At 40.2% G+C, this 18,370-nt stretch overlaps 1 protein-coding gene across 2 annotated transcripts; it reads left to right on the top strand.

Annotated features, from left to right (window-relative positions):
- Window positions 1-2,219: 2,219 nt before the first annotated feature.
- gcdha (glutaryl-CoA dehydrogenase a) lies at window positions 2,220-8,201 on the top strand. Of its 2 annotated transcripts, none has more exons than XM_053418387.1 (12): window positions 2,220-2,365; window positions 2,868-2,975; window positions 3,077-3,109; window positions 3,228-3,368; window positions 3,566-3,628; window positions 4,570-4,740; window positions 4,843-4,972; window positions 5,671-5,887; window positions 6,012-6,115; window positions 6,997-7,122; window positions 7,225-7,385; window positions 7,663-8,201. In XM_053418387.1, the coding sequence occupies exons 2-12, from the start codon at window positions 2,873-2,875 to the stop codon at window positions 7,734-7,736; spliced, it is 1,323 nt and encodes a 440-aa protein (XP_053274362.1). In that variant the 5' UTR covers window positions 2,220-2,365; window positions 2,868-2,872; the 3' UTR covers window positions 7,737-8,201. The 2 variants fall into 2 exon arrangements, with proteins under 2 accessions (XP_053274362.1, XP_053274361.1); XM_053418386.1 differs by having other exon boundaries at window positions 2,225-2,430.
- Window positions 8,202-18,370: the final 10,169 nt, after the last annotated feature.

Consider the following 18,370-nt stretch of genomic DNA (forward strand, 5'->3'; position numbering starts at 1 on the left):
TCACGCAGCGCCTCAGCGTGACAAAAGCGTTTGGCTGTCGCTTGAACGGAATGTGTTGAGTCTGTGTTTGTGAAGAGCCTGGTTGTATCTAAACATTTTATAAAAAATATAAATTGAGATTAAATTGAGATTTTTTTTGGTCAAATATTTATTTATTTAAGAGGAAATATTAGTACACATTTGCACCATCAGTGGTGGAGTACAACAAAGTCCATTTACTCAAGTACACTCAAGGGGCGTCGTTACTTCTACTAATTGTTCCGTGCAGATTCATACAACCCTCCAAAGGGAACATTACACTGTCTACTCCACTTTTATTATTTTGCACACAAAGCATAATCAGCTCTACATTAAACCATAATATACAAACAAAGTAATATCATGTGACAAAATAAATCATTAAAATGTTGAATATACTGCTGTTTTAAATAATAAAGACTTAAATCATGGGAGAAAATATCCCAAAGTAATGTATATGTGTCTACTGTGTGAAAATACAATTTCCTGATATGTTGCTCAGCTCAAATAGACACTACATTAACTTTTTAGTGCACAAATAAAAAAGATTAATAAACGAAACCAAAAACAAATTAATTTACACTGAAAGACAAATTAGGACAGACCTCCTTTATCCTTAAATAACCCTGTTGGCTGGTGCTCTGCCCCACCTTTAGCAATGAAAGTGTCATGTGTAGGTTTGCCGGTAAAGCAATGAATAATTCAAAGTCATGAAATACTAATACCAAAACCAACCAAACAAGCCAACCAAGATTCCTGGTAACTATCAATGTTAATAATTAATCAAAACTGGTTTATAATTCAATTGGCTGTTAAGATGTTACATTCATCTCTTCTCCTAAAAATGCTGGGCTGATAAATAGTTTTAAAACAGAACAGTTTGGTCTCTGGAATTAGTTGACTTTTATTTAGTTAGTTTATTACTTACCTCTGCCCAGGATGTCACGTGTCCCCCCTTGCTTGTTGGTTGAATTTGGTTTGATTGCAACCAAATCATGAAAACTATTTTTGCATTAAACTTGGAGGAAGAATGTTGTATGGGTCAGGGTAGAACTCATTCAAGTTTTGTGTGCATCAGGAGATGAATCTGGGAATTTTTTTCACTTACTGTAACTTGTGAGATCAGACAATTTTGATATTTTCATTGCTTTCCCAGAGAAGGGCTCATGAACCTTGATTACAAGAAATGATTTGAGGTAAACGCTCTACTGAGTGCAATTCAATTTAGTTTATTACTTTTTCTTCATTAATGTGTTGCGTTCGAAAAACACCACATCAGGGATAAATATTATAGGGGCAATGAAAGACAAACGACAACAGCAAATAGAAAATTACAACGGCAAATCACAAAATACAACAAAAAGTAAAACACTGCGACAAATAGGGTATCACAACAACACAACAAGAAAAGCAAAACTCACCTGATGACAAAGATCACTTCCTGATAGAAGTTAATCTCTCTTGAGTTTTTTGCTTTTCGTAATTGTGTGTCCTCATTCGCCATTTGCCCTTCAGGGCCACCATAAAATATCTCCATAATAAAAATACACAGTAGAATAACTTCCGCCAAGGAAGTTATGTTTTCACCCCAGTCTTTGTGTTGGTTTCCAAGTGTGATTTCTCAGAGAATAATTCAGAGATCTGAACTGAACAGATCTTTGTCTGTGTGTGTGTGTGTGTGTGTGTGTGTGTGTGTGTGTGTGTGTATGTGTGTGTGTGTGTGTGTGTGTGTGTGTGTGTGTGTGTGTGTGAGAGAAGTTTTGTTTACTTTGGTTGAATTTGAGGGACTGTTATGCCTTGTATGAAATATGCATTCTGTTGCATTGTGGGTCTGCCAGCTATAGTGTCACTTACTCAACTTGTGTACAGACTGTATGTAACAGGTACAGGGGCTTACAGGTTCAGTGCATGGCATCTTATTTTACCAGCCAATGAGCTGAAGGGGCCTGGGCCTCCACCCTCTACTGCCCCCACGCACCAGGCGAACACTGGCAACACCAGGCCGCCATTTTGAGTGAGGGCAAGTGTCGCAAATTCAATTTATACGCTAACTATAAATTAAGCCACATGCCCTGAGGGTCACCGGAAGTAGGCTGTAGCATTCTGGATAGTTAAACTCACTGGGTGTTAACTAAGTGCTTACTCCTCCGCTGAGCTAGCTAGTTAGCAAGTTAGCACGCGTTGTATAAATGCCTCACCTGTCATGGCGGACAGCAGCTCCCACATTTGTGGCGTTACGTAGCCCTGTGACGTTGCACCGGCAGAACTATTACTTAAGCAACTTTCATAGCGCATTCACCGCTGAAAGGCATCAGATCATCACGTCAATCCACCGAGAGGAGAAAAGGTAAGCGACAGATACTGGAGACTGAAAGAGAACTGCATGAGTGGGACGAGACTTACTGAAGAAAGGTAACTGAAAGATGTTAAAGCGTGTTTACATTATTGCATAGACATGTTGGTGCTTGTGTAACTGGTCTGTATGGGACCGTGTGGTCTGAAAGACGAAGATACAAGTTTCTTATTATTATTCTACTCCTGTGATATTCTAACACCCACATCTCTGCCCTTTGTCCTGCATGGAGCGATGATACCGTAGTATTGACTGATCAATACACATCAATACTTAACGTTTATTAGTTTACAAGGATTATAATCACTGGGGGGTTAATGATATTGCATATTGATATTGTTTGCATTGTGGTTTGTGCTGTCCAGATTTGAACTGTTCTGGTTCCTTAACCTGTAACACAGTTACATAACAATGTTCCAATACCTGTCACACAAAGTCATATTAAAATATATTACAGCTCTAATAAATATGTCCTCCTCTCTTCCTCCATGCTCAGGAAACATGGCTCTCAGAAGTGCTGCGACCCGTCTGCTCTCCAGCAGCCAAAGATGTGCTGTTGTCACAGCGTCCAGAGCCCAGGGCACCATTGCAGCAGCTCCCAGAGGTACATTTAAAGTTATTAATGTATACAATATATACATAGACAGTGTGATAGTACGATAATGTTGGAGTGACTATCTTTTTCACTGTTTTTCTTCCCTTCAGACGTTGAAGAAGTCAAGAAACCGACAAAGGCAGGTATGTGACGTGTTGAACATGGTCTGTCCAGATTCCTTTACGCGTTCTGCTCAGGCATGTGATGGTGACATAACCACTGTGTGTGTGTGTGTGTGTGTGTACATGTTTTGACCCTCAGTCAAGGTGCCATTCAACTGGCGGGACGCTCTGAACCTGGAGGGTCTGCTGACAGAGGAGGAGATCATGATCCGAGACTCCTTCCGTGATTACTGCCAGGAAAAACTCATGCCCCGTATCGTCATGGCCAACAGACATGAACGTGAGCTGAACACACATCCATGATCAGAGTATACCACGGTATACCATAGACTGTATATACACAGACAATGTTGATTTTGTGATCAAACGGGAAACAGCAGAATTTTGCACAATAGAATAATTCCGTTTTATTTGTTTATATTAAAAGGATTTTACAAGCTTGTCACCTTCTCTTTCCCAACATGCATCGTGCTACAGATTTCCACCGTGAGATCGTCTCAGAGATGGGAGAGCTGGGCGTCCTGGGCCCAACTATTCAAGGTAAACAAAAATACTTACTTATACTCACCCACGTAATAATAATTACATTTTCTATTTGTGCAAGACAAGTTCAATATCATACTTGTACTTAATTGTTTTACTGTTTATATATTGTTTTCATTGTACATTTTGCTGTCTTTTACAGTTATTTTAGTTTATATTGTTTTTTTTCTTAGTAATTACCCTCTACTGAGTATTTATTTACTATATACTATTTACTATATACTTCATGGTTTATTTTTGTCATGCTACGACTATATTACGGTGGCCCTGAAAGCTCAATTCACTACAATTTTAAGGCAACGTGCAAATATACAAAACACGTGCAAATTGGGAAAACATCTTCATCATTTTGAGGAAACATGCACGGCAAATAGAAAACACACTACAAATATTCACAAAACAACAGAAGTGACAACACCTAAATAATCTGTAGTATGCAGGGTATCCGCGGGGTCTTGAAAAGTATTGAATTTAATCTCAGGATTGCTGCATATACCCTGGTATGGTATATAGCTAGCTGATCATGACTGCAGCCTGTTTCTCAATCAGTTAAGAGTATTTCATCAGAATACTTATATTTGCAGGCTAATAATATGATGAAGGTTTACGCAGGTTTCACAACATTCATCTGAATCATGTGATCACAATGTTAAAATAAGTATTTATCTACTTTTCCAACAACACTTGCCAACTTCAACTAGTAACTTCACGAGTCACACGTCATGGCAACAAGTTTATTTCAGCCATATTCACTTCACGTGTCCGACTTCACATCGGTTGTGTAATGAGTATTAACAGCCTGTTTTCTATTTGCTGTGAATGTGTTGTCTAACTGAAGAAGATGTTTTTTTCTCCATTTGCTTTGCATTCTGGGTTTTTCTTAAGTTGCAGGCCGTTGACCCCTCAGGACTGTACATTGCTCTCTGTTTACCCTGCAGGATATGGCTGTGCTGGCACTAGTTATGTGGCGTACGGTCTAATCGCCAGAGAAGTCGAGAGAGTTGATAGCGGGTATCGGTCAGCCATGAGCGTCCAGTCTTCATTGGTCATGCACCCAATCAATGCTTACGGCACAGACGCTCAGAAGGAGAAGTACCTGCCAAGGCTTGGTAACAAACATTTTAACGCAACTCAGCATTCAATTTCAGAAACATCAGTATACTTTTATTTTAATCAGTATGGTGTGTTTGTGTTTTCTTTTTTATCTAAAGCTCGTGGAGAAATCCTGGGCTGTTTCGGCTTGACAGAGCCCAACCACGGCAGTGATCCCAGCAGCATGGAGACCAAGGCCAAGTACAACCCATCCAGCGGCACCTTCACCGTCAGTGGAGCCAAGACCTGGTAGGTGGACACACCCACATGACGCACAGGCTCTTCAGATTGAGCGTTTTCTCAAAGCGACATGAGAACAAGAAGGGAGCACAGAGAAAGCACACCTCAACCAAGGCTTGCATCCTATCCCGCCATGTGTAGTAGATGGACGCTTCATCAACATTCCCACTCGCTCGATATGAATCCAGCAGAGGATTCCCTGCTGTGTGTTCACATCGAATTCTCCAGACTCTCTGCTGACTTTATTCTAGGGGGCCAGGTGGAGAAAGATGGCAGATAATCCGGAGGCTCTCACTCAGACATTTGTGTTCCCACATGCACCTGCTTCGTAGAAAGTGCACAGAATCTCTGGAGTTCGGTGAATGTCTGAAAGCATATAAACAGGCAAACAAGAGATTAAAACATAACCTGCTTGGTGGAGGTAAAAATACAGATGAGGAATGCGAAGTCCAGGAAATGATTTTAGCGATGTAATGCATATAAGAAAAATATAAATTGTTTATTCTTTTGCAAATTATATAAAATACCGTAAGGGACAATTCAATCTGTCCCAGTGTCCATTAGTTTTAGATCATAAATTAATTTTAAATATGAAGTAGTTCTTCTCTCTTTGGGTCAGGTTAAAGCCACACCAGCTTTTGTGTATCAGCTTAACTGCAACCCTGTGCTAAGTTCTTTATGAATTCTCTTTCTCCTTCCTTTGCTAGGATCACAAACTCCCCCATAGCAGACATTGCAGTGGTCTGGGCCAAGTGTGAGGACGGCAGAGTGAGGGGTTTCATCCTGGAGCGTGAAATGAAGGGTTTTGCCACCCCCAAGATCGAGGGCAAGTTCTCACTGAGGGCGTCAGCCACTGGCATGATCCTTATGGACGAAGTGGAAGTTCCCCAGGAGAACCTGTTGCCCAACGTCTCTGGTCTGGCTGTAAGTGGCTACTCACCCACACCAAGTTGAACAAAATAAGATCCAATTTAATTAAATCTAACAACATGAATTTTTCATTGCGCTAATATCTTACATTTCTTTTGTTGTTGACCTTTGTGACCAGGGTCCCTTTGGCTGTCTCAACAACGCTCGGTATGGCATTGCCTGGGGAGCCCTGGGAGCGGCTGAATTCTGCTTCCATGCTGCCCGACAATACACTCTGGACAGGTACATTATATTCTGAGGACAGTTTGTGTGAACAAATCAAGTCAGAGGATTTGACAGAAGCTGTGTTTTGAAAACAGAAAATGTTCCCAGGAAATAGGAACCTTTCCATGACACAGGGTTCTAGTTGAGTTCTGGGAAAATCTTGTCCTATCACTGCTCAGGGATAGGACATTGTAAAAGTAGTGGAAGGCGTGGTTCGCAATACTAAACATTTGTGCTTGATCAAGCACCCCAGCATTTTAATTTAACCCCCATTTTGCATTGCTTTTAGTGCCGGTCTCTTTCCCAGCGTTGAGTAAATAATCTCAATGTTAAAGCTGTATAGTCTTGTTGTTGTATTGTCACCTGCTTGTTGTAGCTTTTAGTTTTTCATATGTTAAGCAGCTCATGTGTTTAATTCAGACTGCATTGGAACCAGGCAACCAACACTCTGAAGAAGCTTTGTAGTTGTTTTCCGAAAAGTTCCTTGGACTAATGATATAATCCAGTTTGAAATTAGTGTGACATTAGTATTAGGGTTGGGTACCAAGAACCGGTTCCAATACAACCGGTACCTACCCGGACCAAAATGCAACGCAGATTTCGGTGCTTCATTTCGGTGCCTGAGCCAATTGAAGACTGAGGTCTTTGTTCCCCCGCCTCCTCACACTTCCACTCCTTCCTTCCCAGTCGTCCAGCGTCGTTTTGTGTGTTGTTGTTTTTTTAAGTATCGGTTCAGGCACCGTTTAGGCACAGGCATCGGTTAAGCATCGGTATCAGGAAAAGAAGAAAAAAAACGATACCCATCCCTAATTAGTATCATACTGATCAAAGTGTCTCAAGTTCAGCCAGCCTCCGCTTGGTTTAGAGGTCCTTCATGTTTTTATATCCCCCCCAATCAGAATCCAGTTTGGTGTGCCACTGGCCAGGAACCAGCTGATGCAGAAGAAGATGGCTGACATGCTGACAGAGATCACCATTGGTCTGCATTCATGCCTGGCCCTTGGAAGACTCATTGATGAGAAGAAGTGAGTCTCTCTCTTTCTGTATATCAATTTCTTTCACATTAGTGTTGGCCTCTGTCAACGACTGCAATAAAAACACGCTTCCTTCTCATTGTCGTGTAACAGAGCGGCACCAGAGATGATCTCCATGCTGAAGAGGAATAGCTGTGGCAAGTCGCTGGATATTGCCAGACAAGCCCGAGACATGTTGGGAGGAAATGGCATCTCAGATGAGTATCACATCATCCGTCACGTCATGAACCTGGAGGCTGTCAACACGTATGAGGGTAGGTACACGCGCGTGAAGGAAGGCCCTGCTCTTAAATTGTAAAGATTTACCAAAGTACCACATTGCAGTAATGTACGTCAACCACCAGAGATCAGCAGTGTACAGATTGTTAAAGGTTGAAAAATTAATATTATGGAACATTTTGAATAGTCTGTCATTAAAGTTGACTGACTTGTTTTTAAAATTCTATATTTATGGATAACACAAAAATACATCTTTTTAAATTAAAATAACTTATTTCCTTACAACTAATGTTTTTTATTATTTTTCCATAGGAACTCATGACATCCACGCCTTGATCCTGGGCAAAGCCATCACTGGACTACAGTCTTTCACTGTTGGAAATTAAAGCTTTTCCGCTGTCTTCCTGAAACTGACTTTTTGTGGAATACTGCTGCTCATGTGCCCAGTGAGAAATGTGTCATCTCTGGGCAGAACTCCATCTGTTGAAACATTATGAGCAATTATCCTCCTCACACGAGGGGGTATACCACGAATACTTTATTACATTTACAAAATATTTTTTGATCTACTGAAGGGAACCATGCATTACCACTTCTTCCTGGTATCTGAATATGTTAGAACTGAACAAAGCATTGGGTCCAAGTGAGGTATTTGAGGGACATTTGCACGGTAAATATAAGGTATTTATATCGATAACGCATTGAACAGTCAAGGCATTATGAGATGTTTTTTCCTAACTACATAGTATGTAAATAAGCGGTTACAATGGGTTCTGAGATATGTGTGGCTGTGTGGAAACAAATCGATGTAACCTGTTATCACAATAAATCAATGTTACTGGTGGTTTAAAGATTGGCATCTCTGGTTTGATGGAACATGAAAGTACTGATGACACATTTAGGCACGAAAACACGTAACAAATACGAAATGTTAACAACACAGAACCAAATAACAGATAATATCATGCCCTTGTATTCTGTAATTTTATTTAGGGGATCAACACATATTGAAATGGAACATAAGTAAAATATGTATTTAGTTTTTGCTTTCTTTTTCTTTGACTGGAATCCTGACCTGACCTGACCACGCTAGAGTCGCAGACAACTGTGTATTCTTGGAACAAGAGGAAGAAGAAAGAAGGAAGAGCAAAACCAGATGAGCAATCTTATCCAATCCAGCCTTTAGACACACAACGTGAACTACTCTGAATACTCAATATAATAATAAACACAGGAACACAAACTTACTATTAATAACATATTAATCAGTTCAATATCTAAGAACAATTAATAGTTTATGGGGACTCTGTCATTGAAATGGCCAGACCCGCTCTGAGACTGGCCAGCGCCAGGTTGGCCTCCTGAAGCTCACTGCAGAGTTTAGTGCAGCTGCCCAGGACCTCAGCCAACTCCTGCAGCTTCACCTGCATGTCATTACTGTTCTTCTCGTAAACCAGGTACATGTGCTCCTGCATCTGCTGACACCCCTCTGTCACCTGGAAAAAAAACATATGAGAAGAAACCGATGTGGACGTCTTTGCAGGGAGGGATAGTGCAGCACTCCCAGTCATGAAAGGAGTATTTGTTAAGTATGCGCCTAGTGGACCAGACAAATGACAACAGCACACTGAGGAGGACCAGATGAATAAAAAAAAAAGTGTTGTACCTTCTGCACCAACTTCTCATTAAAGCTGTCCAACACTTTCTGGTCACTGGTGCGGTCGTTATTAATCTTTTCCACCACCTCCTGCACCCTTCTGCTGATGGCGTCTATGCTTGAACTACGGTAGATACAAGTGTTGACAATAAAACCGAAATCAGTCTTCAGTCTAATGTCTTAGTCAATGATGGAACAACGAAGTACAACTCATCTGCTGAAAAAACACAACACTACATGAATTATTGTTGAATTATGCGCGTTGGTGTGTCCGTGATTGTTGACCTGGTGTGTTGCTGTTGAGCTTCAGTCATGCTCCCAGTTGAGAAATTCCCGAATGAGGAGTCATGGTCTGTTTCCTGTGCCTGCGACGCCAAGGACATAGAAACAACAGTTATAAACAGCACAAACATATTTTATTTGTTCTGATGAGAAAGAAATGTTAGTGTTTTCAGTGGGTACAACATGGGATCAAGGTGTGTTGTGTGAACTAGTTATGATGAAAAGGTCTATTTTTCCATTTATGACTGAAACGGAACACAACAGTTCCCATTATTCTTCCACATCTTAATATCTCAAAGTCATTTTTCACACAACATATTCAGGGTTGCCAGGTTCCTGGTCTTCTTGTGGAATCGGGCTACATTTGTGGTGTGCTCAACAGTTTGAGTAAATCTGTTTTTTAATGAGACAAGGGACAATGTTAAACATAAATAGTCCCATTTAAGAAGCTTTTCTCTTTTTTACTTTCTTTTTTTGCTGTACAGAGATCAGGTTCAGCCTTTTACGAGATTAACAGGAAAGCTGAAATGATTTTCATTCTCTTCATTGTCTGTTTACCCATAACTCACAAACTAAACAGTCCAGGCAGGATGGAGGAGGAAAAAGAGAGGAGAAAGAAACAATCAGTTTGTGCATCTGTGAATTGGTCCTCACGTTAACAGAGTTATCTATTGATTTCTGATAATACACAGTGTCTAATCGCACAAGGCCATTGAGGACCTAAGCTAGCTAGAGTTCTGGCAGTTTGAGCACTAAACCTTCATACTTTGTACATATTACAACACATTTTGCAGTGATAGTGATGCTCTTGAGAAGCAATATGGCTGCAGTATGAGTGCTGGTAGCTTATATGTGGCTCGTTTTGTCTCACAGATCCGTCAACCCAGAACAGCTCTCTGTTTTTCAAAGAGAATCTCACTCCGACCAGCTCACGTCTTGTTTTCACACCTTTAAAAAAGCTGTATTCTGGTTTATTGTATGATTCAATGTTACCATCTGTAGGCCGCCGTGTCCGGTCTTAGGAGTGGACTGGGAGGTGGACGGTAATGTCATGTCCTCAAAGAAAGATTCCATTTTGGTCTGGTTGAACCTCGAGAGAAACCTGAATTAGAATAAATAATAATAATAAAAAAGGATAAACAACAGGGACAAATGTCTAAAATCGTTTTCACACAGAGAAAATAGTATGTCATTGCTATTCTTCCACTTACAGCTAGCATTAGCACCATTAGCTTTAGCTAAAACCTCCTGGCTGTAAAACACTAACTTTAGCTTCACACTTCCACACAGAGCAAGTGTAATTATTTATAACTTACACTTTACAGTGTCTCGCAAACAAATGGCTCCTTGATTTACCTACAGGAATAAAGCTGCGATCAGGACTGAAGTGTTGATTTAGTGTAGCTGTCTCTGTAGTTATGCTAACCTATGCTAGCTAATCAGTTGGTTTCCTTCTATATTATAAAAAAGCTTGCTCAAATATACTGTTTATAATTTAAAGTATTTATTCGACACAACGTTAATTTTAAACACGTTGATGGAATGTTAAATATGTGTGGGGTGTGGTAGAAACCAATAATGACTTGTAAGAAAACTAAAACCAAATGCGACGCAAAATGATATACATTAAAACTAAAATAACATGAAATACAAAACATTCAAAATCTTCCACATTTTGTGGGTTTAATGAGGAGGTGCTCTCAACTAGTAGCAGTTTAAAAATAAATAAATAAAATATATTGTAATTCAGATAAATGTATGTTCTAGTGCCTTAAAATTATTTTCCTTTTTTTTTATCAACGGACTGTTTTCAAGTAGATCAATGGTTAACAATTAACCACAATTCCTAAATAAATAAAAAAAATTACATTAAAGTTTGAATCTGCAAACTGACTATCTATCAGATATACGTGGTTGGCAAAATATTTTCTTTTAACCCCTTACTGCCTGAATTAATTTCCATACATATTTCATACATACTCTAAATTAAGTGGAGATGGTTAAGGTTATGGTTCAATATAGCATATACAGTAAATATAAAATTAAGGTATGAGGCAAATTAGCGACATTAGGCATAATGGGGCATAACTTTAATTTAACACATTTCCAGTCTCTGGTAAGTAGATTATTGCTGCTTTTGCTTGAAATTTAATAAAAACATATGTTTCTGTACATCATTGCTGTTCCATCATCACAGTATTTCAAATACTTTTTAATACCTCAAAATAACTTTGTTGCACAGTCCCAAGGCGCTAGTTTGTATTTTTCACTCCGACCACTAGATGGCGGTAGAGTGCTTCCAATACCTTCCTTGGTATGTGTAGTATTTGCACCATCAGGCACAATCGCCACCTTGGCGGCATTAAAGCCAGAATTGGGTTTGAGGCAAATTCGCGACATTCGTCCACAAGGGGTTAAATGTAAAGGACAAGTGCAAAGAAGCATAAAATGCATATAATTGAGTAAAGTACAAGAACCTAAATTGATTCAAATACACTCTTTTCCTGATTTCACTGATTTTACATGTTTGACACTCAAATGGTCAGGAAATATTTTAAAGAGACCTCCATTAGAAATTATATCACAGTGAAGTGAGTATCGGGATAAATCTGGAAGTGGAGCAGGATTTCATTTCGGCCGTTTCAGACAAGAAGTCACTTCAAGGAGGATTTACTTCTCATGAAAACAACTGGGAATTTCCGAGCAAACGCTCTTTTTCTTTGCTTCTTGGATATGTTGGTGTGCGTGCGTGGTTGTAATGTGTGTGTGTGTGTGTGTGTGTGTTGCTGTGGATTAAGTCATCTCTGTGGGATAGGATGGTGAAGGGATGAGGGCCTGATTGATCGTGGCTGTGATTGGAAGTGTAATCCCCCCCTTCCTCTCTCTATCTGTCTCTCCCTGTCACCGCCCACAGTCTGGATTATTGCAGCAGGGAGGACACAGCACGCGGCCGAAGGGCTGAAAAGTCCCGGTGTCCTGTTGGCTACAGGATGCACTGATGGTAGTGATGGAGTAACGATCAAAGTAATAAACTACTATGTAGAGAGATGTCAAAGATCCAAGTGGGTGTAATCTGGAAGCTGCAAAAACTTGGTCTTGACAGGTGGGTGCATTTGTTCACTGGCCTATTTTCATATTGGTAGCTCATTACTCCTTAAAAATGTAAATAGAAAATGTTTATGCATTGCATTATCCTATTAAATCCTGTTGCTTCAGTTGAGTTGATATTTGATTTTATATCTGGGCAGTAGACCTAACCTAAACTCTGCTTCTCTGCATTTCAGGTATAGAGACATCTCAGCAAGTGGATAAATCCAATGAGCACCATTTTTAGTTTGAATATAAATGTAACGGAGTAGCTCTGGGAATATGGACAACTTAAATTTGGACAACTTAAATTTCACAGACGTGGGAGGACAGTCTTTCCACTACGTGGTTCACAATATGGAGCCTCTGTACAAGGAGTACAAGCCCCCGTCCAGGGACCTCATCCTGCTCCCCAAGTCTGTGGTCTACCTCGTGATGGCCGCCCTGGTCGTGGTCGCTGTCGCTTACGCCATCGTGGGTCACCTCATCAAAGACCTCATGCTGGATATAACAGGTACTTGAGTCTGTGGGACGTACATCAATCATCAATATTTATTGGATGATATTGTTTATCTATGTATAAATGCACTTATGTAGGGTTAATTTTCTCTCTCGACCTGTCCTCTGTTATTGATTTATTCCATTATTTATTATACTGTGAGGAACATTTCTACAGATACTGATTTCTACTGTTCATGAATAGGACATTTTACTTTAAGTAAAGAAATATTCGGGTTAAATAATGATTTACATTCAACACATTCAATTCATTGCAAATATTCAGTTTAACATTGATAAGTTAGTTTGAGTCGTCATTCAAAAACTCAATGCATCATTTTTATGTAAATGTATCACAGCTAAATTAGACACTGCTTGATTTCACTGTGTTGAAAATGTGTAAATCTATGACACCTTATTTAATAGTATTAATACTCATTACGACCCAAATACAGGAATTAATTAATAAATGAAATAATTAAATAGCAGAAATAGCAGATTTTGGCAATGCAGCAGGAAGAATTCAGCAAACTTATTTTAAGGGAAATATTCTGCAACAATTAAACAAGACAAGACTTTAAATAACGATGGTATGGACAACGTATTATGCCTGTCTGTTTACTTGTTGGTTGTTTTGTTTGTTTGTTACCAAAATTACACAAAAACAACTTCACGGATTTGTTGGAAGGATGTGGTATGGGTTTGGGGAAGAAGCCATCAAATTTTGGTGTGTATCTGAATCCAGGATTTTCTTTTTACTGTCTTTAACATTGCGAGATTTACCAGGGAAAATAAAAAATAAATAAAAAAATGTAACTAATTAAGAGTTTGATTGAATTCAAGGAGACAGTTGGGCCTCGTCGGAGGTATGTGCTTGACTGAGTGTCATTCTAGTTTGGGTAAGTGTAAAATCAAATTCTCATCTCTCCTCCCGTGTCCGTCCACAGACTGTTTGTTGGGCCCGGTTGATGATGACCTGAAAAAGGAGGCTGAGCTGGATGGAGTTAGTCAGCTGAACATGCCAGCTGGCCTCAACCACTCCCATCCAAATGCATTTCACGTGTGGGACCAGGATGACGTCATCATCCCCATCACGTCCCAAATCGAGAGCCCGGTGTCCAGCCCTATGATTGCCGTCATCCCGTACTTACCCTCATTCTTGCCCAGCTCCCTCAGCATCGGGAGCCCGTCCTACAATCAGCCAATCCCGAAGGAGAGTGATGCATGAATGAAAGGGTCCAAGACAGTTTTCACATGGTACATCTTTACTGTCTTCCTCCGTCTCCTCTTAAGGTGAACTTCTTTAGCTCCTTGTTCTCGCCTCTGACACACCCTTTGGCCATCCACTGTTTTAAAGGGGTTGGAAAAACATTTTCTGGGAAAGCTGTGGAATAAACCAGTGAGTTTTGCGGGTCCAGTTAACCTGGAAACACATAAGGCCAATCAGGTCTAATGGATTAACTTCTGTTGGAGTGACAGAGCCTAGGATGCAAGCGCCTTCACTTGTTCCTTTTCCCAGTGGATTTGTGCCAAGTCACCATCGTGATCATTCTCCTTCTCCTGCCAGTCTCACTTCCTACATCAGTCCAATTGTTTGGATGCTGGATCTTTGCCTGATTCAACAATCTTCTGACGTAGCTGAGTTATTAGGAGCTTGTGACCACATTCAATGCAGGATACTCCAAATATATATATCACTTTGAACCACAAAACTCCAGTTAAAATCAATCTTTAAGCTACTCTGTCCTACTAGTTCTTTGCTGAGTATTATAGACAGTGTGTTTGATGACCTGCAGGGAAATGGTGAAGAGATCAGTGTGCACGTTGCAGTACTGTATTCTCGTGTCGAATAAAGGTGAATACTAGTTTCTTCTGAGATCATGTTTTCAAACACTTGTGTTCCAATCTTATTTTGAAACTAAATATATCGTCCTTAGGAGGATCAGCCCTGATAACTTACTAATAAGGTGGAGATAATTCAATTAGTGGAGGTGACCGCTTTGACGCAGGTGACTGTGTGATACCTTTTTTACGACAGGAAGCTGTCACCTATGCTAAAGATAAATATATGGGAATAACTTAAAATAACAAAAAGTCACAAAGTGTCAGTAAATATTGTTACATGACTCACTCAAATCATATCTGTTAAAGCGATGAATGTGATGATGTGAATTTCAAGGCTCACAATTCTCTATTTTTGCTTGTTGGAAAGAATAAAAACACACATGAACGCACAAGGTCCCAAAGTCGGGTCTCAATGACTTCAGAGGACATCCCATTGACTTCCATCGATTCCTGGAGTCTTATTCTAGCCTTAACTATTGTTACTTGCCTGGGTCTAAGATTAACCTTAATCTAAATTAACATCTAACTTTAACCTTATCTTAACATTACCTTAAAACATGCCTTCACCTTAAAAATGTAATAGATTTAGTTATGGGGTCTTGTTTTTCCCCCCATTACCTAATGGTGTAAACAGATTTAGGTCCCCACAACATGAATAATACCAGGAGCACAAACTCAAAAACACACACACACACAGTTACATAACACAGAAATACGGATTTTAGGTTGTATTTTAAGCAGGAAGTTGGCAGTGAAGCAGAAATCCGGTTTCAAAAAGGTTGTGACATCTCAAACACACAGGATTACACACATTTGCACGGTGCCAGCACTCCCATTAATCTCTCGTTTTCTCTTTCACCATCACTGATGCACTATCAATGTAATTACACACTAACTTTTTTTTTTATCACCATTATTATTATCATTTGATGTTTTGGGGAAAACTCTCATTTAGGCAACATTGCTCATTCCATCTGTGAGAACCAGAGAGCCTGTAGTCAGGGAGGGCCGGAGATTAGGGAGAGAAGATTAGATGAGCCGCTTAGCCTTTAATACAACGTCCTTTTATTACTTTTGAGCCGTGGAATTAGAACTCACCTTGTTATTGTGGTCGTGTGACGGGACACTGATCCAGGCTCGGGGGGGGGGGGGGTGGGGGGGGGGTGCAGAGAGAGAAAGCAGAGATACAGTGTCTGTCAGAGGAGAAGGGTGTTGAGTGAAGAGCAGCGGGGAGTTAGTGATGGATGGAGCAGGAAGAGCAGAGCGCAGCAGAAAGGCTCTGTTTTCATTGCAAAGCAGCAGGAGTGACTTTTGTGTGTGTGTGTGTGTGTGTGTGTGTGTGTGTGTGTGTGTGTGTGTGTGTGTGTGTGTGTGTGTGTGTGTGTGTATGTTTCGTGATAGTGGGCTCTTTAAGATTATTGTTGGCCTGGGCAGAGGTCTCTGCTTCACTCATTGGGACTTGCCTGGAAAGAGAAATAGCAGCACTGAGACATTCAACATATTTTATCTAATGAGAGCTGATTTTTGAAGCAACCTGGTGGGAAAACCAGTGCACAGATGTGGCGAGGAGTAGGACTGGTGTTGCAGCTGTAAAAGCTGAGGGGTGTACTGGTGCGGGAAGTGTGAAAGGACACGGAGTAGGCGTAGGAGGAAGAAGGTGGAAGTGAAACAACGGGTGAAAATTTAAATGATTAAAAATAAAATTCAAGATGAAGTTTAGTTAGAAAAACTTGACTATGGACGATATGATTTCCATTATGTAAATAAATAAGGGGGCGGGGGGAAGCACTTTGAAACTCACAACTAGCCTTAGGATTTAGAAAAGAAACATGTGATCACTTGCTGTAGATTATATCATCTTCAAAGTCCCTAAAACCACATTTGCTCTATCAGCTTCTTACTATTGAGGATGAGATCTCTTATGAAAATCCATTTTCTGCCAAACTAAGGGCAGTTCTATAAATTTGTGTAAAGTAGGGAGAGCTCAGTTGGAATAACGTGATGTCATGGGTCGTATACATGCACCAGTCAGGATTTAGCAGCTTCCTATTTGGTGCTCTTGGAACACATAAACCCTTGCTTGTGCCTTTATTTGAGGAAAACAGTTATATTTTGGATTACTTTAGAAAGAACTTTCCCTTTCTTCACTTGTGACTTGCGGTAAGATAAAAGGTTGATTAATCCTATTTGTTCAAGCAGGAGATTTTAAAGCTCTTAACTTCTGACACGGTGTGTGTGTGTGTGGGGGGGGGGGGTCGCACTGGCTGCACAGGATCTCCAACTGGAGCAGGGCGGGGAGTTTGGGCTTAAGGTGGAGCTAATACAACTCAAAGGTCAGACTGAGGGAGAGATTCACCCGAAGTTTCCAGACCACACAGCAATGACCCACTAATAAGGTTAAAACTAGAGGCTGAGCAGAGATATTTTATGATTTCCCCACTCTTATTATCTATCTATGTATATGTTGTAATACGGGGTGATTGTTTTTAATTTCCTGATGCTCATCATCACAGTGACAATGACCATAGTGTGATGGCATAATGACACAAATGAAAACACTGTTTACAGAGGCCTAACTGCCTGCAGTGAGATCAGCCTTAAATCTGTGTCCACCATGGGAAGAGATGTTTTGGGATTAGAATTGTTGTCTGGGGGTTTTGAAGTGGAACATGTGAGTGCAGGATTAGTGCGCTGCACTTCCGTTCATTCGGCAGCTGGTAAAACCTAAAACATGCAACTGAATATAAACCTGTGAGCATTGGTTGTGCCGGGGCTGAATAAAACCCAACATGGTCACACAAATTGTTAATGGTGATACTTGAATATGTTACATATAAAATACAACATGAAAAGACCCAAATTTAGGAGTAACTATGTAAAAACCCTATTACAGAAGGAACTATAGAACGCTATTCTCTGCCGAGTTCCATCAGTCCCCCCATGAAACCACATAAAAAAAATCACTATCACGGTTTCTATTTGGATCGTCAACAAATTGCAGACACTCATACATATCAGTCCTCTAAGCATGTCTCATTATTTTCATCAAGATCTAAAAATAGTTTTGAGGAATGACAATGTTGCAAATTTTCATGGAGATCAGTTGAGTTATTTTGTGTAATCCCGCTTACAAACAAACCAACAAACAAATGCAGGGTTTAAAAAGGTAATAACACATTAGATAGCATACCAGTTAGCAGCAGCACAACATAGACATGTCATCCGTATGGTGAATTTATAAACAAACAGTTGCTAATTCACAATTATGGCTCAACACTGTCATGAATCTGGAGTTGTGTGTCCGGAAGCACGATGATTGTACATGTTTTAGCTCCGTTTTTGGTCTCCACCAACATCCCAGACATACCCAGCTCTTTAGCTGCTAAATGCTCAACCAGCTACAGTCTCTTATCTAGGTCTGTCTGCTGCTCGGTACTGATCAGGTAGTGTACAGCTGTGAGTTGTATATCCTTTAGTCTGCTGTTGATGAAATTGAGCTGAATAATGCGATGAAACTCACCACCCAGCTCAATGCAGCTAAAGGAGCTGCAGATTAGGGTTCAAATTAGCTGTAGTTTCACCATAATGAGAGACTCCTGTCATATTGGTTGGAATCTGTTATATAGATTTGCAATGCCGCATCCACTCCTT

The sequence above is a fragment of the Pleuronectes platessa genome, chromosome 3, assembly GCF_947347685.1.
Source record: "Pleuronectes platessa chromosome 3, fPlePla1.1, whole genome shotgun sequence".
Taxonomy (NCBI): domain Eukaryota; kingdom Metazoa; phylum Chordata; class Actinopteri; order Pleuronectiformes; family Pleuronectidae; genus Pleuronectes; species Pleuronectes platessa.

Bases quoted from the DNA above. Each gene is read 5' to 3' on its own strand.
- gcdha (XM_053418387.1), top strand. From the start codon at position 2,873: ATGGCTCTCAGAAGTGCTGCGACCCGTCTGCTCTCCAGCAGCCAAAGA. The intron at 3,110-3,227 runs GTATGTGACGTG...TTTGACCCTCAG, and splicing joins CAAGAAACCGACAAAGGCAG to TCAAGGTGCCATTCAACTGG. The intron at 5,888-6,011 runs GTAAGTGGCTAC...CTTTGTGACCAG, and splicing joins CCAACGTCTCTGGTCTGGCT to GGTCCCTTTGGCTGTCTCAA.